The sequence below is a fragment of the Anas platyrhynchos genome, chromosome 4 (assembly GCF_047663525.1).
Source record: "Anas platyrhynchos isolate ZD024472 breed Pekin duck chromosome 4, IASCAAS_PekinDuck_T2T, whole genome shotgun sequence".
Classification (NCBI taxonomy): domain Eukaryota; kingdom Metazoa; phylum Chordata; class Aves; order Anseriformes; family Anatidae; genus Anas; species Anas platyrhynchos.
The window spans coordinates 67,615,117-67,637,583 of NC_092590.1; the positions used below are offsets into that span (position 1 = coordinate 67,615,117).

At 38.3% G+C, this 22,467-nt stretch overlaps 1 protein-coding gene across 8 annotated transcripts in view; it reads right to left on the reverse strand.

Annotated features, from left to right (window-relative positions):
* PPP2R2C (protein phosphatase 2 regulatory subunit Bgamma) overlaps window positions 1-22,467 on the reverse strand; it is a 184,717-nt gene that overhangs the window by 90,413 nt on the left and 71,837 nt on the right. Inside the window, exons 1-2 of one of the 8 annotated variants that reach the window (XM_072037794.1) lie at window positions 3,568-3,589; window positions 1,928-2,079 (exon numbers count right to left, since the gene is read on the reverse strand). The exons of 4 other annotated variants lie outside the window; for them this stretch is intronic. In XM_072037794.1, the coding sequence (XP_071893895.1) occupies window positions 1,928-1,976 (49 nt within the window). In that variant the 5' untranslated portion in view covers window positions 1,977-2,079; window positions 3,568-3,589. Of the gene's footprint in view, window positions 1-1,927; window positions 2,080-3,567; window positions 3,590-21,156; window positions 21,249-22,467 lie in introns of those variants that run through there. 3 more of the 8 variants (XM_027457422.3, XM_027457423.3, XM_027457425.3) reach the window with 3 other exon arrangements.

A 22,467-nucleotide genomic window follows, 5' to 3' on the forward strand; every position in this document is an offset into this window, starting at 1 on the left:
ACAGCCCTTTCACATACAAGATCAGATTTTTCCTCATACAAGTAATTCTATTAAACACAAATAAATTACAGTTTATTATTGTGATTTCCCAAAATTAGTAAATTTCCCCTGAAGAGTTTATAGTCTTAAGTCGGAATCCAAAGAGAGGAAAGACAGGAGAATGGGCCAGAAGTAAATTTGCGCATTCTGTGTACTTATACACACACACACTCTTGCCTATACAAATTAGAAAATGTAGATCAAGGACAATAAATTATTGTAACAGCAAAGGTCAGACTCAAGGAGGGATGGAACTGTCTTTGACCTCATTTGTGAAAGAATTTTTCCATGCACAAAGTGGCATGAAAGAAATGACAAAGATGCAGTGCTGCAGCAGAGATTCAGTGACTGAAGGGCATAATGGTAAGGCCAGAAAACAAGTGCTTGAGAGAGGACATGAAATTAAAAAGTACCCTAATGACTAATGGTCAGACAACGGCTCCAGCTGCAGTGTTTCAGAAACTCTGGGACAGGACAAGATGAATGTTCAGAAAGCAAAAGGGAATGCTGCTGCTCTATTCCACCTAGCAAAAGGGCATTACTTCAGCATAAATCCTTTTATTGTTCTTTAATAACATTTATTACTATAAAATAATTATTTAATAGATGGTATTATCAGAAAAATTAAAAGCAATTTGAAGTACCAAACTTTTTTTGTTTGTTTCTTTTTTTTAAGGTACATATCTGCATGTTATCCCACCTGGAATATCTGGAAGCAACTCATTAATAAGAGGGGAACTCATTAATAAGAGGGGAACTCATTAATAAGAGGGGAACTCTGTGCTACAGCAGTTATAGCCATTCCTTTTAGTAACAGCTTTTTATGCTGATAGAGCTAGGGCCCAAGTAAAGTATTACAAAAGTATTGAACAGAAAAAGGAGCATTTCAACAGAAGCACAGTACACTCAACCAGAATTACCTGCCTGGTTACAGAGAACACAGGAAACACCCAAGCCATCAAACAGTTGTACAGCTCACCAAATCTTGCATTTTCACAATGTTCTAGCATCTTTCCTTTTTTTTGTTGTTTTTCTTTCTTTTTTCTTCTCTTTCCCACAAGTAGAATCTCTTTCCTTCCCTTCAGACATTTAGACTTCTGAGTTCAAAAGTGAGTTGACCTAGGCTGTTCAAGGTGCTCTGCAAACTAGGTAAAGGTGTTTCCCATTTGGTCTCAAAATAAACTTTGTTAAATGAGGAATTCAAAAACAGATGCGAAAAGACAGTAGCATGAGCTATGTCATCAATCTGAGAACTCTGCCAAAGTTCCCCAGTGTTATACACAAACAAAAACATCCCTTCACAGGTATGTAATAAAACCTCCAAGAAGCTGTTCACCCTACTGTGAAAATGATAAACCACAGCACTGAGGTTGGCTAAATTGCCCAAGGACACCTGTAGAATTAGTGGCTATGTAAGAAACAGAATAAGAACTTTTTTTTTAGGTGTAGAAACATCTACACATGTCTACAGTCAGTGCCATTTCATGCAGTTTTCTACAGTCCAGTTTAAAAAAAAACAAAAAAAAAAAAAAAAACAAACAGGTGGCATGTGAACAGAATTACTCAGCAAGTGAGAGACAGAGAAAGAAAGAACAAAGAAAGAGGAAAAGGCTACGTGCCTTTACTTTTATTGTAAATCTTTAGGGTTTGCATCATGACTCCAAATAACAACACTTTGTACATGTGGCTTCCAAGTGTGCCACTTTCTCTAGGAGACAGGTGTTTTCAAATCACTTTTATTCATTGCTTATATAGTGACGCAATACAAAGAGCTGTAGACATCTTTGTTACATTTGCTTTTTGTGTCTTCTGTAGTCCATTGTCATAAGGGCTCACCTGCAACCAGCCATCTGGGATGAAAACAGAAATAAGTGACAGGCATCCTTACCTCCAAGTCCATCTCCAGAATCAACCTCATAGATGCTTTCCCCTTCCATGTTGCCTGTAGGACCCAGCAGAAAAACAAGATCTCTCACTGGTGATTTGCTCAGTCTCCAGAAGGAAGATGAATCCGCTCACTCTGCAGCCAGCAAGTGATATCTTTCAAACAAAAACATAAAAACAAAGCCATTGATCCACTTCTGCTATAAAAAGGAGTGGTCATTTCATTTCTCCCTCAAGTCCCCAACATTTCAAAACTGTATGCCCGTTAGTTCTACTTCCAATATCCCAGGTCCTTTATATATCAATACAGTCTCTTCAGTGGGCATCTGAGCTCCTTTTAACTTGAAAATTCAACTGTCATTCACACTATAAATAAAGAGTTTGCATCAGGCCACGTTCCAGAACTATATTGAGGGGAAAGCCACAGCACAGACCCATGCTCTCACTCATATGGCTTGACATGACCAGAAGTGGGCAAAATGGAGCAATATACTACCCATCCAGAGGATTAGCTTTTCTCTGGCACACCATGGACACATTGAGACCAAATAATAGGTTGCAAACAGCAGCATGTCCTGAAGGTACACAGATCATAGGGGTCAGCTTTCTTAAGACTGCTCTTAAAGGGTCACTTTAAAATTAGGCTGAGAAAGCATCTCAGTTTAGCAATGGATTTGATTTGCAGATGAAAGTAAAAAGGAGTGTAAAGTTGAAGTGTGGACAAAAGAATAAAACCACCCATTGGCATATTTAAGAAAGACGGAAAGGGATCAAAGTCTCTTTTTCCTAAGTAAGCTTGAGTAACTAGTGACTTTTATATTACCCTGCTCCAACATGGCAAGTTTTTACCACCTCCTCCTTTTGAATAAAAGAAAAATAACTCTCAATGAATTAAAAAAATAAATAAAAGCAACTAATGAGTCAGGAAACATCCACGCATAGAGTCTTTGAGTGGAAGAGACAAAAAGCAATCAAAACAGCATGGAGTTACTGGAGTAGTTGTGAAGCAAGCAGAGAACTGTCACGCATCAGATGCTCGTGATCCAGACAGCAAAGCCAGGATAAGCTCCAGCACTCATCCCCATGTATAAGATTTGCAATCTGATTAGTTATAAAACAGAGGAAAACAGAAACAGAAAGCCATCCAAAAAGAGCACAGAGGCCTCTCTCTGCCACACATGAACTCAAAGAGGCCAAGAACATAAAACAGGATGAATGAATGATGATTAATTATATGAATAATGTTATTTATAAAACACAGTTCAGGTACCATTGGTAACCTAAAGCCTAAAGCTTTAGGTTACCAATGAAGCAATGCATTGACTGTCGCCTTGCGAGTTTCAAATGGGTAAATAATTAATTTTTATTTGCAAGTCTGTGGCCTTCTCTTTTGCTTTTCCATGTCATTGGGACTACATTCAAATTGTCCCGTGCCACTGCACTTCATTTAACGGGTGGAAAAGGAGAAAAAAGGAAGTTCTGTATTAATATGAACTGCCCTGTGTGTTTTGTTCATCGCTTCTTCAACTTGCTATCAACAAGAAAGCAGTTAACGTTATGAGCAAATTTGTATTCAGACATCGAGTAAAAGAAAATCAATTGTTCAAGCACTACGTCATTCTGTTGATAAAAAGAAGGGCATACCTAGAAGCTTCACACCAGATGACCTCTACTTCTTCAACTTCTTCAAGCATCTCTCAGCATCTGCATGCTTTTGTCGATTTTCCGCTGGTTGAGCCAATGTAGGTGTATGCCATGTAACTGAGCGTGCATGGCACTGCAAAACACTGAGCAGACTTTCCATGGAGTGGAAACTGTAGTGTAGTCATCTTATACTGCTGGTGCCTCCCCTTCAACTCACTTCAGTGATTCAAGGTGTTATTCTGAATGAAGTCATGTTTTTCAGAAGGTGTGCTACTGCAATTTGCTAGACTGAAGACTGTGAAAGGATCCATGATAATGCTGATTTTTAGTAAAGTATCCATTGCAAAAATTTTAGTTTGGAAAAAAAAAAAAACACACATTTTTAAAAATATGAAAATACTTACCAAATAAATAACTGGAACACAATGGTTATAGTGGGTTATAGTGTTAAGCTCTGGCTGAATATTCACTCCTGAAATATGCATGTTCCAAATGCTGATCTAGGACACTCACAAGAACATTAAAGATTGTAGTTCTTGTTTATAAAAGCAAAAGCATCAAGCAGTGAACACTGGATTCCCATGATCACGAAAGCGCTACTGCAGACGTCATAGGATTTAGAAGTGTTTTTACAGGACAAATAGGTCAGATGAGGAAATAAACATAATTTCAGAAAGTCAACTACAGCCTTTCAAATTAAATAACTTTTCTTGCATAAATCCTTTTGGTAAAGGTTGTCTTATCCTGCTAAGATCTCATTGCCAACCCTGGCTTTTAAGATGAACACTACAGTCCTGGTACAGTAATACAGAAACTACTTCTGTGTAAAGTAACTGCTGATCAAAGGACATTGGGCAATGTCTAAAACCTAAACATTATCTTTTTATCCAGGCTTTATGCCTATTTACATGGAGAAAAAAATCCTGTGCCCAGCATAAATACCTACTTCAACATCTGTTTAGGCACAGGTGTTACACAGCTTAATGTCTTTATCTATCTATAAACAAAAACATATTTCCTTGTGAAAAACTCATGAGGTGTCTCATTTTGCATTATAGTAATGAACTAAATGAAACCTATATGCCTCTATCTAAACCTGTAGGTGTAAAGAGTAGTAAATTTCATGATAACAAAAGTATAAGTGTTGATTATTAAAATTAGATATCAGTATCACGAAATGCTAGTATTTCAGTGCAAGATTACTGAGGCATTAATTTGAATCAATCTTTATCACCTAGTTAGAAAATTAGTATTATAATGCTTATGAAAATCTGATTAAAAATAAAAAGAGACTGACAAAAACAGAAGAAAAACTGTTTTAAAATCATTTATTATATGTATTCCTTATAAAACAAATTGACTGCTGCTTCTTTATTACATGCTTGCTCTCTCTTCCCAATTGGCATTCACACAATTGTTGCTTTTAATAGCATTTCACTCACAGTTGAACCTTCTTTGGGGTGGGGTGGATATGAAAAACCCTATTGTTCTGTTCGCTGGCTACAAGAACTTTTTAATTAAAAATTGAAAGCAAAATTATGTGTCAGCACAAAACCATAGAGCCACTCAAATGTAATCACACCAACAGGAGTAAACACAGCGATGGGATGGTTAGTACAGAACTGCTTCTTGTGTGGCTGTGCTGGCCATGAGTTTATCCCTTCTAGTAGGGATAGAAGAACCTGAAATGTTTAAGGTTAGCCTCATCACAGAGAAAAAATGCCACAGCAGAGAAGCAGTTAGGCATGAGGTATGACCAAAGCTGTATCAAAACAGATAGAGTGCCCTAATGTGTTTGATACTTTTTAAAATTATAGAGCATCTGAAACCAGGACTCCTCATCACAAAGTTTAGTATTTTGGCAACATTTGCTTCTTGCTCATCCAAAGCCTTTCCCTTGGTAATGCCATAGAGTAGTCCCTATCTTCCGCCATCACACCAAATGTAAAGCCATACAGGAACAAACCATCATTCTGTGCTAGGTTCTGGTCTTTGAGGAAAAGGCTATCATGAGAGAAACCAAACAAACCAAAAAAGCTGTGAAGTTATTTGCTTAAATTGTGTAATCTGAAGTCTGTGTCAGTTAGTGGGAGGCTGTTGCTGGTGTTGAGGGAACAACACACAGAAGGAGGGCTCAGAAAGAGCCTCATCGAGACACGTTGTTCATAGTTGCTGCCTGCATGCAGGTTGCAGAACCACTTGTGAGGGGACAAGGCACCAGGTGGCAGGAAGACAATGTCAAGAATGCCGAACCCACTATTGTTTGCGTGATGGTGTTTTTTCTGGAGAGGGGTTAAAGAAGCCACACTGCTCTTTTAACACGTGCCACATTATATTCCTGAAGAGATGTGTAGAGCAGCAAGGAGAACCACCTCTGGGCTCCCACTGGAAATCGCAGTCCTCAGAGCAGGTCCTGATGCCATGAGCTGCAGGCCAGGGCCTGCCAAAATGGCACGCGCTGCTCACCTGCTTGCCCTGCAATCCCACAGACTGAAGGAACCCACAGCCACACACATGGGGGTGATCTCTGCCCTTTTTGACCTGCCTGAGTCCAATAAAGCCCTATCTAATGTAAACTTCTGCGGCCTCTTGCTCTTTCTGAAGTGATCTGGTTAGCCCTCCAGCTGCAGATATTGGATTTGGGGGAATTAAACCCCACTGAAGTAACAGAGACATACACTTGGAGGATACGCACATTTTGATAACATTTGAAAAAGTAAAAATTGCATCACAAAAATCAAAGTATGGCAAGAATATTTATATTTGCATGCTTTAAGCCTTCCGGGAACTTTGCAAACATAGTTCTCCAATTAAAGTCAGAAAGATCTTACAGTTTAGTAGACGTTGCATCACATGCTGATAACAAGCACGCCAGAATTAAAATAAGATGGGAAGACCAAAGTCACCACAATAGCACACTTCTCTGCTCCCTCAAAGACCAACACAGTCCTAACACATATTTGGGGCAGACTTTTTCAAATCACATTGCCAATCACAGATTCCTAAATAAGCCCCAACTTCTAGGCTGCAGCTAGACAGACCTTCCCCAGGTGTGCACTACCAACTCTCACCTATAAATCCCAGAGAGCCTTTTCAGGTAGTCTGCACAGGAGACCATTCATCTTACCTCATTCACCTCCATTCTCTTGTTTCTCTGGAGCCTATTGCAGAGGGCACAAGTGGCAAGACTGCTTGCTCCTCCCAGCTCACCATATCAGTCTTTTTCTGTTCTGTTTGTTGCAAACACCCTTTTTCAGTATTATGCATTATCACTGGAGAATGGTTCCGCATCGGGAACATGGAGGACATGAGAATGCGGTGACTGCAGAGAATGACTTTGCAAACTTTTAGGAATACAACTGATGTTGAGGAAAATTCCGAAGTAGTAGAAGACCAGATTTCTAGCACTTTTGTGTTCTTACACCAACTTCATCATAGGACAGGAGTAAAACTGATCATCAGGTTTTTCCATCTAGTTTTTGAGAAAAAAGGAGAGGAAAACAAGAACAAAAAAATCTGAAGATTTGAACTACTGAATCAATGCTGAGGCCAGGGCCAGATCTACTTCTGAAAAGGTTCTGTTCCTTCAAGACTTACTTTCACGTAGATCTACAGTGATTTATGAGATACATCTGCACTAGTCCTGTGCCTCTGCAGGTGGCCAGCCACACACAAGGAGTCCTGCTTAACTAGTTATTTATGCTTTCTCTTCATTTCCCTCATTTGTCATAGGAATTTATTCAAAGTTAACGAATCAGTCCAAGATTCTTCATACATATTTAAGTGCTTTTCAAAAAAAGAAATCAACATTCTGAAAATGGCTGGAAATCTTTTATTCAGTCAGGCATAACCACACTTTAGTTAGTCCTGCAGCAATACCCTAACGAGAAACCTTCCAGACTACCAGCCTTGATAATCATAATTCCATCTAACAAGGCTTTCAGTGAGACTGTTTTATTATTCAGGGAAAGTCTGAGTTGAATTGATGCTGAGTTGAATCTCATGCATTTTTGGAGATAGCTCCATATGGAAATCTCAAGGAAGTCAAAGTGAAAGTATCCATTCTTTATGGATACATGCATTTTTAAATGCTGGTAAAAATGTTCAGTTTGCAATACCTCCAGATAAGCTCCCAAGTAAAGATTTTGCAAAATAAGATCAAGTGCTAACAAAATGGCTTGCTGGAAATAGCTGTGAAAGAAGAGCTGTCTATTCTAATCCTGCAAAACACAGTTCTGGGAGGGAATAAGAATCAGTATGAACAGATGGATTTTAGAACCTCATTCCTCCAAAACAGCCCTCTAAATTGGAAAAAGTAGTGAATTCTAAGCCTGAGGTACTTCATTTCTGCATGCTTTTCTTTTTCTTTTTTTTTTTTCTTAAAAAAGTTTATATTTTAAAAGAACTCCACATCTGTTTTACCTGCAAGACTGTTTTATTAGTTTCATCAGACACTTTCAGGCGCTTTTCTCTACATACTTATTGTGACCTCTGTGAGAGTTATTTCATGCACTAGCATTTAAAGTTTCCCGGGATTGGCAATTCAGCCTCTATTCTAGTATAACAAGAGTACCATGAAACATTCAACATGCTGTTCTTTTCCTTGTGGTCCAGTGCGATGGAATAACTGAGAAAGCTTGTTGTGCTTAAAAACATGCAAGAAAAAAGTGCAAACAAACATCTTCTTAAAGATATGCAAAGACTCCAGAACATCAGTTCCTGAAGTCTGTACAATACCAAAGAACAGAGGAAAACTTTAGCATTAACCAGTTTTAGAGATGCCTTTTCATTGTTCATTTTCTGTTTCAAGCTACATCTCTGCAACAGAATGCTGTATAATGTACAGTACGAACTGTGCACCACAAACCAGCAATAGCCATCAAGCAAACTTATCAGTCTGCATCTTAGAGAAATAACTTTGCAATTTGGTTCCGCTGCTAATGGCAAAAACAGTAATTCTGACACTTAGAGGTGAAAATGATATTTGTAAAACCACCTGATGAAGTTGACTAGACTACAAGCATACACTACATATTGTAACTTTTGCTAACTCAGCTGTACTAACACAAACATGGAGGGAAGGGGCAGGGGATTATATCAGAAATACTTTCTTTCATGATGGGTCTAAGAAGCCAATTTTTGTACCTTAAAATGTATGTTATAGTTACTAGGAGACTGCATTGCATCAAAGATACATAGAGGAGTTATACATCTTTGTCAATTACACAAATTGATCATGGCACACAGTGTCACTCTACTGTCATTACCAACACAAAGCATACCTTAAAAAAGGAGAAAAATAAAACAAAAAAATCAACTAACAACACACAAACACCACCACCTTGATTTGGGGGAATTTTCAGTTTAGAGTCTAAATGCTCCTTCAGTACACAAGACACTGTGTATTAAATGTGAGTGAAAGATAATAAAATAATAGGATTTCTCTATTTCTAACAGGACTGTCTACTTCTACATGACAGAAACTATATTCTGTCTTCTTCTTCTTCCATCCACTTTCTTATTATAATTAGCAATAACTCCAGGAGTATGTAACAAAAACAAAGAACTAATCAACACATTGATAAAAACATGATTTGCCAAAAACTGTACAGAAGACCTGTTAACAAAATAAGCGAAACAATGAAATAACAAATAAACAAACAAAAAAGAACAAGTTAAAAAAAAAAAAAAAAAGCTTCAAATCAGTAATAACATGGTTTCACTTAGAAGCCTGCAGCATAAAAACAATTTGCTTTCCTTAGGTTTTAGCTGAAGGTCTAAATTAAAGCATGCAGTACATACTTATAGTATTTTCTCATTTGCTTTAGCATTAATTTCCAAGACAATGTAGAAAAGCTGAATTTATGCTCAGCTGTAGTTTTTATAACCAACCAAGAGAAATTTAGTTTGTATGCTAGAGCAACTGTGGAAATCAATTCTTAATCTATGACCTTGCTTACCGCAGCTTGAAGCCTTGCAATAAATAAATGCCTTGAGCCACAAATAAGAAACATTTGGTGAATCAAAGAGACAAATAACACAAATCTATATGTGTATATACAGCATTAGAAAGGTCATATAAAATACAATATTGGCTCTTTTCTTGCTGTAACATAATAATGTTTGAAAGGCAAGACACAGTAATTGGCTGCATTAATACCCAGGTGGTGAACAGTCATGAGTACCTATTTTCTTTTCAAATGACAATGTTCATCTCTTTAGAGGACTTCTTGTAGCCTGATGCTTTTCTCTTTCTCTCTCTCTTTTATATATATATATATATATATATATGGACAATGCAGCAGTACTTAGAAACACAGAATCTCTGAAAAATACCTATTTTCTTTGTCCTAGCATATGTAAAGGCTTTCCCTAATGCACATTTAAGCTTCGTTGTGAAATTGCTCAGTGCTTCACTACTAACAAAAGAAAAAAAATCCCCAGATCTCACATCTGCCTGCTCCCAGTCACAACCACCCTTCTCCTTTCTAATCTGAACCTCTCAAATTCACACACTAGATGTTATTACTTGTTTCTCCACAAGCTCTACTAAAACAATTTTGATTTCAATAGCATTACTCACAGAAGTATTATCTAAAAAAAAAAAAAAAGCACCTATAGTAACCTTTCATTATTAATATTTTACAATTACAGTTTACAAGAACATAACTCACTTTCTGTAAACAGACCTGTACATCTTCAAAAACACACTTTCCACTCTTTATGCATTTGTTTGGCTGTAGACTTTACTCAGGCAGTTGCTTTTAAAATTTATTAGTACAAAAAAAAAAGCACTAGTTCAGCTAATTTCCCTCTTTTAATTGTCTCCTTCCTGCTACACTGGAATTCAAATGTGCCTGTGACTGACACTCCCTTTTAGATTAGCATGGCATTATTAGCTTGCACAGCAGGTGGCCGAAGTAACTGATGGGAAGGTTTCCCTTATTTTAACTCTAAGGAAAGCATGTAATCTAATAAGAAATTAAGGGATCTGACATTCAGAATTATCCTTGGAGTTTTGCATAGAAAATTTAATTTATATATATAAATATATATATATTTCATTATATTTTCATTAAATATAATGAAAACTTTAGCCAAAAAAAATAGGAAAAAAAAAAAATGGGAGACCAGTACTGAGAGAACTAGAATGCCATCAGAGGAAATGCTAGCCTTACGGTGAAATTTCTTGGCACATCCTACTCAGTCTACCTGTTAGCATAGGCTTCCCCAGCTAACGTCCAAAAAACAACTCAGGAGACTTTTGAACTGCTCTTGACCACAGAATCACAACCTTTTGTCTGTATTGTAGGATTTATTCCAGATTAAGGGTCAGTTTTGTGGAAATGATGCAAAGTACGTATCAGTCTGACGCAATTTCTGGAAATAGGGGAGCGACTATCAAAGCCTGGCTTCAGGAATGCTTTCCTACTGAAAAGTCAGGCCTGCTCCAGCCTACCCCACAACAGACTAACTTAACTGACAGCTGAAGCAGACCAGGAGGAAGTCAGATTTCACATCTGCTTTCCCATAGCCCAAGAGCAGGAATTTTAGCTCGGTGACAGCCTCTGTTTTATGCCAATGGGGAGAAAACAACTTGCTTCCTAAACTAAATCCCTCGGGCAGCAGCAGTGCTTTACAGGTACGAAGCAGATGCAGTTCCTCAGCTTCCAAGGGCCGGGAATGGCACTATCCAGACCTCTCCACAGCTGCTCCTGGGCATGGGTAGGTATTAAAAGGGGGTCTCAAAAGAGAGGAAAGCAGCACAGCAGCTTACTGGGAGACAATCACATACATCGTCCTGACCAGCACTCACAAACTTTCAGTGCTAAGCATCACTTAATACCAACGCCCTACCCAAGTCCACCTATCATGGCATATATCACATGGCATTTTACATTAGCTTTCATAGTACAATCTTAAAATTAACTTTTTTCCCCACATTCAAGCTGTAAACAACCTCTTTGGTAATGACACAAACCATTTACAGGCAGTTTGTCCCAAGGAGAGCTACTCAGGTATTAACCTAGCTTAGAAGAAACTACTTCCCCACCCACAAAACAACAAATTCGCATTACAATGTGTAGCTGATTATAACCAATGACCCTTACAAAATAATTTAAGATTCAATACTTGTGAAATAAAGCAATGCATTCACTGATGGCTTTGTATCAGCATAAATGACTAATTACTTTAATCAGGAAGCTCAAAAGATAAAGAATTTGATTTATTATAAATACAGGGGCTTGCTCTCATAAAAATGACTTGCTCTGCAGTTCAGGACACACTTTGATTTATGGCACTGCTTGTAATTCCCTTATTTTTTATTTTTACATTTAATAATAGTTGAAAAATGGATTAAAAGTAAACCAACGCCGGCCATATTCCCAATATAATTTTGCTCAGTTCCAAAGAAGTACTCGTACATTATCTGTATCCTAATAGTTCACTAATAGCAAACATACAAAACTGTTTTGAAAAACATGCAGGGAGTAAAAGATTAATTTGGCCAAGATTACAGAAGGAATGAGTATTCTTGCCTTTCTTATACATGACTGTTCATTATTTAATGACATCTGAAATCTGTTGCTGAGACAATCTGCACACAACTCAAATCCAGTTTAGCCAGGAATAACTGTGAGAGTCATAAACATTTCTGAAGATAGATTACGGACCAATTATGGTTGGGGAACTCATCAGAGAGAGAGAATGAGAATGAATCTGCCTGGAGTCCGTGGACAAGCATGGATCTTCATCTCTTTGCTGTCAGTCACTTCAGAAAGCACTTTGTTCCCTCCTGACCCCTGCACTACCACTTCTTTATCTCAACACCTTAAACTAAGATGAAATTGTCTGGGAGTCTCTCATTCACCTGAAGTCCTCCAAGTTTGTCCTAACAAGATGATTGCCTCTTTTTGCATATTTATGTTGAGGATTTTTGAGGAAATCTCATGCATCTTTCTATGTATTTTGCTGCATGGCTGAAGGGGGAACGAGCATGCAAGAGATTAGAAAAAAATATACATTTTCTGTAGTTTGCTGTTAGCTAGAAAAGTTCTCTAGCTTATCTTAAGTTATTGGAGTCATCATTGGAGCCCCAGGGTCTCTAGGAAGACTGTCACACGGTTGTGTGAATAGGGAGACAATTGCTCAGTCAGGTATTACAGTGTTAGGATTATGTTTCACCAGCATTTGCCAGAAAATGGTGATTAAGGGCAACGTGAAAATATTTTCAACATGAAGAATGTTTTCATAGACTGGAAGATCTGCTTGATCTAACTTCAGCTCTGAGCTTAGCTAACGCAAACCGTAGTCCCCAGGGCGCTGCGACAAACGGATTAGCATCACGTAAAGACCCTCGGCGGCGAGGTTCTTGTGACAGCTGCTGCTTGTGCTGACCAGCACGGTCACCGTGACCTCACGTTCCCCCTCTTTTTAATAATATTTCCACGCATCGCCTCTTGTCTCCTGCTTAACAGAAACATTCCTCCAGGCACAAACCACCTCCTTCTGGTGTGTTTACAGAACCAGCTGCGCCGAGTGACTCTTAGGGCTGCCGCACAATAAACAACAAGATGTACATCTGATTGTGATTTATGGCAGAGCTGAACAACGTATTCAGTCAAATATCTGCACAATTCAAGTCAATGGACGGTTTTGTTCAGAGAGCCAGGGGTTTTCCTGTTGTACCATCATGGTTGGTGTCTTCTAAGTATAAATCCTTTTTCACATTAAAAAAAAAAGTTTAGCACCCACCAGTTCTGACTCCTTGCAGTTACCACCACAACTACCTAACGTGGAAGAAAGGGGAGTATTTTCACCAGGAGTTTTGTCAAATATTCTCTTGCTATCAAGCATTTCTCAGAGCCAGAGGATGCACGGAGGATGTCCTGGAATTCAGATTACTGCAGTTTGGAAGATATCCAGCAAAAGATTACAAAAAAAAAAAAACCTGCTTTAGGCCTCAAGGGGCACAAAAGTGACGATGCTATCCACATCATCTATACCCACTCACTGATGAAACCAAAACCCACTTCTGCATAGCTGCAAAAAAAATGCCATGCTACTATAGTAATTAGAAAAGAGATCAGAAAATATGGGATATTTACCAACATAACACAGGCTTCTGTGATATTTAATCAGCCTTAGATAGCTCTGACATCTCTCTGATAGCCTGTGAAAAAAAATTGGGAAGTCTTTAAAGGTCTTTGAAATCCAGTGTTGTGCTACAACTCACAGATGTCTGAAGCTGCATACATAATTTTTAAGGACTGCTGATTAAGATGGTTTATTTTCTTTGTTGGATTTTTAACTCACATGAGTGGTTTCATACTTAAATCCCTGTCAAATAAAGGTGCCCTCATTACATGAAGTGGACCATCTGGAGTTCTGCGATTTTTTTTAATCCACAGTACTGGAGGTCAGACAGGCAAGTGTTCAGGGGAGGATTTGGAGCAAACTACAGAAGAATGAAAAAAATCAGTTCAAACAGAATCTGACATAAGAAGTGGAATTCTCATCAACAAAATAAAATTCCAATATTTTACACAATTCTTTAATTATTTAAAAGTTGTTGGTGGTTACAAACAGAACTATCAGAGCAGTAATAGCAGAGCAGCATTCACAGGCATCACGAACATTATTCCAAGCCACAAAACTCTTAATTAATTAAAGTTTATATTTCAGAAGAAATACTTGTTTTGAACAGAAATATTATGTTAAATCTTATTTTTTAAAAGGTACCTCTGCAGTTTCAGAGTGGTGTTAAGACTGAAATCTCCCTGTTCCAGGCATTTATTTTGTAACGATCATTTACGTTCATAGTTTGCTACATTCCACAACTCCCATGGGGAGCTAAATTCCCTCCTTTGCAGCTACTGTGATTACTGAAAGAAAAATAAGAGATACCTCTGAAAATAATAGGCTGGCTAGTGGGCTGCTTCTGCTGAGCTCAGCACCAAGGAAAGGCCGCCCGGTATCTCCACTGGGGCAGCCGCACCTAGAGGCTATTCTGACTTGCACTTGCTGGCAAAAGTCCCTACAGGACCATCTGCCAGCAAGAGCAGTAGGAAAAAAATCGCACTGAGGTACTACCAAGCCCTTTCCAACTCTGAAAAATAGTAGAATCTACCACAAGCAAGATTTAAGACTTTACTATTCTGACCTGCTGTGGAGTCTTCAAGACAGGAACACTTCACCAGAAGAGAGCAAGAGAGTCCTCATAAAAAGAGGAGAAGGAGAAAACTGAACAGATAAATGAATTTATCTTTTGTATGCTGACTAGTATGGTGAGTGCCACAGGTCAATGTTACCATGTACTACAGGTTACCTATAATGAAAAGCTTTATCTTAGAAAGTCTTATTGGAAAAGAAAAAAAAAAAAAGAAAAAAAAAAGAAGTCAAATATACACAGGAGAGGTGTGCACACTAAGCTCTTATCTTCAAAATTGCTGCTAAAGATCTATTTACTTATTTCTGCAGAAACTCTCTAACTATCCTAAAGCATTCAGAATAAGGGATGCATGGCCGAGCAGCCTGTTTCTGTAACAGAACATGCTGCTGCCCTGAAAAGCATGCTCTATTTGAAAGAGACAGATCAAGGAGAAAACACTTAAAATGAAATGCAAAACCTTATTCCAATCAGAGAAAAGCAAAAATACACGTATATCTACTTGCAATATATTTTATCTATATACATTTATAAAATATGGCAAAATTAGAGCTTCATTGGCTTGGCCTGCCCTGTTACATTTACCCATTCCCATCCTGACAATTTTGTTCTTGTGTAACATGCCCCCTTGAAGGCATCAGCTTGTAGAGAAGAGCAACAGCTGTTTTTTCTGGGTCAGCCCAGACACAGTACGTACCATCAGGCTTGTCTGCATGTTGTGCTTTCTTAAGAATACTCATAGGGCTCCTTCCTTCTTTGCTATTCCTACCAGCATGTTTGTGTATGCTCCTGGTGTGACTTTTGCTGCCTTTATGGGACCTGTTTGAGGAGTAAGGCGATGATCCTAAGTGAATACACCCTCCCATTTTACTGCTACAACCTCATCTTCCTTCCCCATCCCACCACTCCTCTCTGCCTCCATCCCACTCTCCATTACACGTTTTTAAGTGACACCTAACATTTAGATCACACTCAGTCTTGGACATAGCCCAGAAGTCTTCGCTCAGCTGACATTACTAACACTGACTCCAGTGAGATGTTTGCTTTCATAACACAGCTCTCTGTGCCTTCAAGCACAGCGCTGGACCCTGTGAAAATGAGCAACAACAGTGGTGTTTGTTTGTTTTTCCCTGTTTCCAAATGCTCAGTTCAGATTTTAAGTTTATTTGGTTCATGGAAAGAAAGAAAAGAGGGAAAAAAAAAAAAAAAAAAAAGACCTAATTTACTGCCCAGATGAAATACAGCATTGTGGAGAACTGGAGATCTTGCTTTGCTGCATCGCCTGCAACAAAAGACAGCTAATCTAAACTGACAACTAATACCACAACTAATCTAAACTGTGAAGCCTCAGTCAGGGGAGAAATTTATCAGATAGCTGGCACAGTTTACAAATTTTTCCAGCATGGGAGAGGGTTTTCTTGTTGTTTTTTCTTTTGTTTTACTGTTTTTTGGTGATGATAACCATTCCTTCGCTCCCATTACCAAGCAGTTCTCCATCTAGCTACCAGAAACAGCAAGCTTCAACATTTGCACATAGCTTCAAAATTAACATGAATAAACTCAGTTCACTGATACAACAAAACCAATCCTATAAACAGGGAAGACTTCCTCTGTATCTAATATTAAAGCAATAACATTTTATTCATTAATTTCCTGTTCTTGTGAAAAGATGTCAATGAGCGGAACAGGTCTCTACACACAGCCTCATCTACAAGCAGACCAGAAACACACAGGCCATATATAACTCAGCTAACAGCACAAGCAAGACAGTATAAAGACTAAGGAAGAAAAATACCATCATGAGGGAAACACTAGAAAATAATGATCCCCACCAGCGTGCAACCAGCAGCACTGTGGATTGAAAAATGTTATTATTTGCAGGCAAGGCATAACTCGATTTGTCTTCCAGCTTCTTCTACCTTGTGTAGAGTCACCAAGTTCACAGTGCAGTTGCCACATCCACTACACCTCCAGCTGTGTAACTATGACAGGAGAAGTACACAGGCCACAACATATTCTCTCAACCTTCTGCAGCCACTGGGCAGGACTGCAGCAGCACACAATCTTGAATCAAATGCTCCCAAACAGATGTTCAAATTATTTTTAAGACGTTCCTTTAATGAAAGGTAACTCCTGGAAGCCTGTAACTCCTTACTGAGCTAGCACTGAGACTCCATGAGTTACAAGGCTGGTGTAGATGCTGCTGACAGAAACATGGTGGAGTTTTCCAAACAGCAACTTGTATCCAGAATTAATGCATTTGTTCAGAATTTCACTCAACTGCTCCTATCCTAGGAAACAAACAGTACCTTGTCCCCCCAGCCCTGGTCACAAATTTTCAGAAAACAGCGTATCATTCTCTCCTACTTAATTAGGAAAATAAGCCTTCTCCCCCACCCCCCCCCCCCCACCTTTGGCAAACCACAGAGCAATACAGATGTCACTGTGTCATTCAGCACTGCACATAAATATCCACAGATTGGCACTGGTAGACAATGCTACTGTGAACTCCATAAATTCCAGCCATCTTTGCCCTAAAATTCCAGCTCACATCTCAAATTTGGTCATCTTTCTTCAGGATTTCCTCGGATTTCTTTTTTCATTACAGATAAATTTTAATCAATCCTTCAATTTTTTTAAAGTACTTATTAATCTGTCCTTTAAAAAAAAAAAAGTTTGAAGCTTTCTTTTTGTTGAAGCACACTCATATGTATCACAAAAAAGATCACAGTTCCTAATTGACCACATCTCACTAGGAGAGCCTAAAGCATCTGACCAAGCAAAAGAACGTCCACAAAGGTCCATAGCATCTTGGCACAGGATCCATTAAAGTGCAGATCAAATTCAATTCTGATTTGTAAGCTAGGTTTTTATGGAGTGCAGAGGATGAAACAGGTATCTCTATGTTTACAGCAAGATGACACTGGAAGAAGATACATATTCTCTGTATCACCTTTTTATTTTTACTTGCATACATCATACTGTGTTTGCAGTATTTTGTCCCTGCTTCAGTGTCTGAGTTCAACTACTCTGCTACAAGATAACAGTGACACTCTCAAAAGCAATTTCCATGGGTCTTAATTTCCCAGGCGCTCAAGAGAAAAGAATTAAATGGGTTAAATAGTTATTTTGGGTTTTGGTGGATTGTTACCTTGTTTGCTCCCCTTGCACAGAGATGTTACAAATACATATGTCCGTATTATCTGCATTACAGAGTATTCAAAAGTCTCAGGCAGGATTGGGGTGTACAAACACAGGAATGCATTTCCTGCCCTTGAGAACTCGCAGCGTTGGTTGATCCTACAATGAGTTGCATGCAAGCAAACACTTGAACCCTTACAAATGCCATAGTAACACTGCAGACTACTATGAACTAAATAAATATATAAATCAACATTCTTCACATGCACTCCTATATGGGTGCTAACTAACAAACTGAGTCACCAACAAAGTTGGCTGGACTTAAACTGCCAACCTAGAGATGAATGGAGGGTGCAAACTTAGCCCTCCCTGAAACCTGGGAAGACAAGTGACAACTTAATTCCTGTAACTACAGTAATACTAAATGATGTCATGCTTAGAGCCCATGATAACTACATGGTATATCAATGAAACCAGCTGCAGAGCCTGAAACCTGAGTAATGAGCTTTGAGATCGGATAGCTTTGGTTCTTTGGTCTTCCTTTCGCTTACGGACTCCAGTGCCTTAACATTGAGATTATAAGGAATTTCCTTCTGCTGTGTCTCAATCATTTATGTTTAGAAGTCCAATGCTGACACGTGAAACATTGCTAAGTACACCAAATAAACACTTGCTTTTGAACAATCTAACATTACATAGCTACTTCCAGAAGACCACACAGTGCCTGATGTCTCCACACCAGCTTCAAACCTGTGACGGAAATGCTTTTCTACAGCCACCTCCAGCAGATCAGTCACGTGCAAAGCCCATTCCAGATCACTGGCATATAAATACAGATCTCTATTATCTTCATAGACAGAAAACAAAGTTTTAGCAAGGAGTTTTCCCACCTGTGGTCACTCACAGTTCACACATTATTCAATGTGAACCTGAACAGTTACTTATCCCTTCTTTGCAACCTCTGCCTTTGACACTTGACACAAAATTCTAGGCATGTCCCTCCAATTCTTTTGTTTTCTAGTGGTCTGGAAGAAAAGCTAGTTTGTGAATTGAACCTGAAGCCCTTGAGACAACTCACTGTGGTTCAGTGGTTCAGTCAAGACATTGATATACATTCTCCAAGGACTGGTTTATTTCACTGTGCTCCCAGTCCTTGGACATAATCAGTAAGGCTGTAAAATCATTAGGATATAACTGGAGTTAAAGAAAGGATGATAAAATTGAAGCTCTTGAAGTAGTACCCTGTAGCTATGAACATAATGCTGATGCCTTTTCTCATGTGACCAGTCCTACTGGAGTCAACAGAATTGCTTATACAGTTGGGGACTCCAGGATCAAGGTTATAAGGATTATCTTATTTATTTATGCTCTGGGTAATACTGTGTTTTACAAGCACACTCCTTTACATAACCATTATTCACAGTAAATGCATACAAATATCAGGCTCTTTATTAATTAGAATTTGAAGGTAACACATGAAGAAAGACAAATGCAGTATAAATAAAATGCAATGTGAGAAAATTCTCTCCTTTTCCACACCTCTGTGTTTGTATCAATGATGATTTAACTGTATTTTTGTACTTGAATTTAAAATACAGTCTACTATAAAAAAGATTTAATGGTGATAAGTTGTATAGTTATCTTCAAAGGTCTGTGTGGCCTAGCGGTAGGTTTGAGCTGAATTCTGGACTTGGTGTACAGAAGAGAGTGGGAGGCCAGCCTGCCTCACTAGGGCTTTGGCAGTGACAGTGAGAAGACTGCAATCTGCACTGCATTTGAAAGAGCTGAATAATAAATTCCACAGTGATTTATTATCACCATAAAAACACTAAATAAGCTGACTTATTAGCAAATATGCCTAATATTATACTACCTAATGCCACTGATTGTCATGACAAGGATCCTGAAACTCTTCTTTCACTTAAACTGAATTTATGGATCAGTCATAAATTACTTTGCAACAGGATGCCACTGCTGATTTTGATTATGAACCAAATCCTGTATCTGATTATGAACCAAATCCTGTATCACTTGTACCATGACCAAAAAAAAAAAAAAGTCAGAAATTGCTTTAGCTGTACATGGAATGAACAATACTCTGAAACCTACCTAGGCAGGAAAATTAACTTCTTATGAATTAACTTCTTAACTTCTATCTTGTGGAAACAGTATTAATGCTAAATTTGAATTGTAGTATGCTCTACTGTTATCCTACCTGTTTACAAACAACTGTACAAGCAGAGTTAAACAGACCTGCAGGCTTCAACTATAAAAGATAATGAAGTTGTTACAAATCCTTCACAAAGCATCTGAAGCTGCAGAAGTGATTCGCCATAGCCTAACAGCCTTGCTAAGCTTTTGTTCCCATTTTCTGTATTACATTTGTATATTTAAGAGATTTAAATTTGACTGAAAACAGAATAATACTCACAGTGTTTGAAGTATGTAGCACTTAAATAAATCCAGGAACGTACATGAAAATTCATTTGTCACGTATATAAGCTCACATTATTTTTATTCTGAAAACTCCTATCAGTCATATTACTTCTCGCATTATCTATCACATATCTTCTGTTTTAGATGACAACAATACTGCAACCGCAACATATACCCAATACTTTCATATAGCATACATGTAGGATGTTGCACGCCTAACTCGATAGACAGATTTCATTAGTTGAAAAATAATCTAAAAAAGAACATTAGTTTACCGGCTTAATGGGTGCTAATATCTAAATTACACAGTAATTATGAAAAGAGAAAATGTTAAGATATGGCTTTACAACAGAAACCTAATAGTTAATTTAGATACTGGAAACCAACATTCACTTTCTTATCAATTTTTGGTGCATTTCAAAGCATGCCTCCTGGTCTAGTGCTCTAGAGCCCCCCTCGCATACACGGCTGCCATCAGTAACCGCTCTTCTGCATCACATTTACAACCAGACTGCATTCAGTTATTCGCATGCTATTTCATAGACGTGTACATAAAGCATTGACAAAACCTCTAAAAACAAAACAGTGCAAAAAGAAAAAGAAAAAAATATAAGGGTGCCATCCAACCACAAAGAAATACCAAAATGTGACAGCAGTCAAGCAGAATAATGCAACCTCAATGAATCCAGCCCACGTTGTTTTACCATACATGAAGTGATTATCTGTTAAAGACTGGTGGATCATTCAAGACACGGGGGCAGTCTCCGTCCAACAGCCTGTCCTGCAAGAACCACTGCCTGGCAGCAATAACTGCGTGGACAGAGACTCATCCACCCACTCACCTCCAGAAGTGACCTCTTCAGAACTGGGTTGAGGAACATTGGCAGGACAATGTGGGGAAGCTTGCATTGCTGCTGCCCTTGCTATACCTCTCCTGTGGAGAAATAGAGGACTTAATTTCCAGTGCTGTCAGCCAGCACGTTCCACATTACAATTGAAGAAAAAGAGAAACTGATACATTTTGGGGGTATAGTGAAGAACCCCCATTTCCTACTGAAGTATTTGGGTTACTTTCATGTCTTCTGTGGAGCTCCATTTGTCTGCTTGGACTGCAAGCTGGATTCTTTGGTTCATGAGTTGATGTTGCTCTTGCCAGTTACCTAGACAGCAAGCTGGGATGTGACCATTAAGAATCAACTTTACTAGATACACAGCCTAAATAAAATAAAATAAATAAGGAAATCATGTTTAGATTAATCTCTCAACCCAAACGTGAACAAGTATGTGCCATTGGTAACTCTGTCCCCTCTCCCTCCCTTTCCAAATGGCAAGTTTCTTAGTCTGCTCTTCATGTTTCCTTTACAGAGACCAGAAGAGAGAAGCAGTTCTTTTCCTTTTCACGTCCCATTCATTCCATATATGCATTTTATTTAATTCCATATTAATCTAAATATGGTTACCACAAAAATAAGCCCTAAATAAGGCAACTATTAAAGAAAAAAAAAAAAAAAAAAAAAAAGTAAAACCTTCCACTATCCTCGTTTTTTTCAGCTTAGACAAGTTTTCAGGCACCAGTTTTCAGTGTGACACATACAAATGATTTCTATCTAACAAAACGCAATCCGTTAGAGAGAAGAAGAGACAAAACAACCCTGTCCAAAGTATATGAATAAATCATTCTTTTGAGTGTGGTGATGAATGCAATGTTTTACAATTTCAAAAACAATTCTCTGAAGCCTTACTAAAACAAGTATGTTTGCTTCCAAAAGTGATCTCTGCGTATCTTTCAGCAGTACCAAAATGATTTTGTTGGAGAAAATGCTGTCAAGCTTACACACAGAGGCATGGAAGCTTAAGACCAACCTTTTTTTTCCTGGTAGGAGTGTGCAATACATACTGATGCTCACAGACGGGCACAATTTCCCATAATTAATTAGAAACACACCAGCCTTCATTGCATTTGCTTAACTTCGGTCAACAGCAATGTTGATCTTGCAAGTGAATTGAGAGACAAGACAAAGCCCATAAATGTGCACTTTATATATGCTTCAGAGCTGTTGAAAAGCATGGGAAGCAAGCCAAGAAAATGATGATAAAAATATGGCAGAGAAGCTTTGCTAGAAAAAAAAAAAAAATGTATCAATGTTTATTGA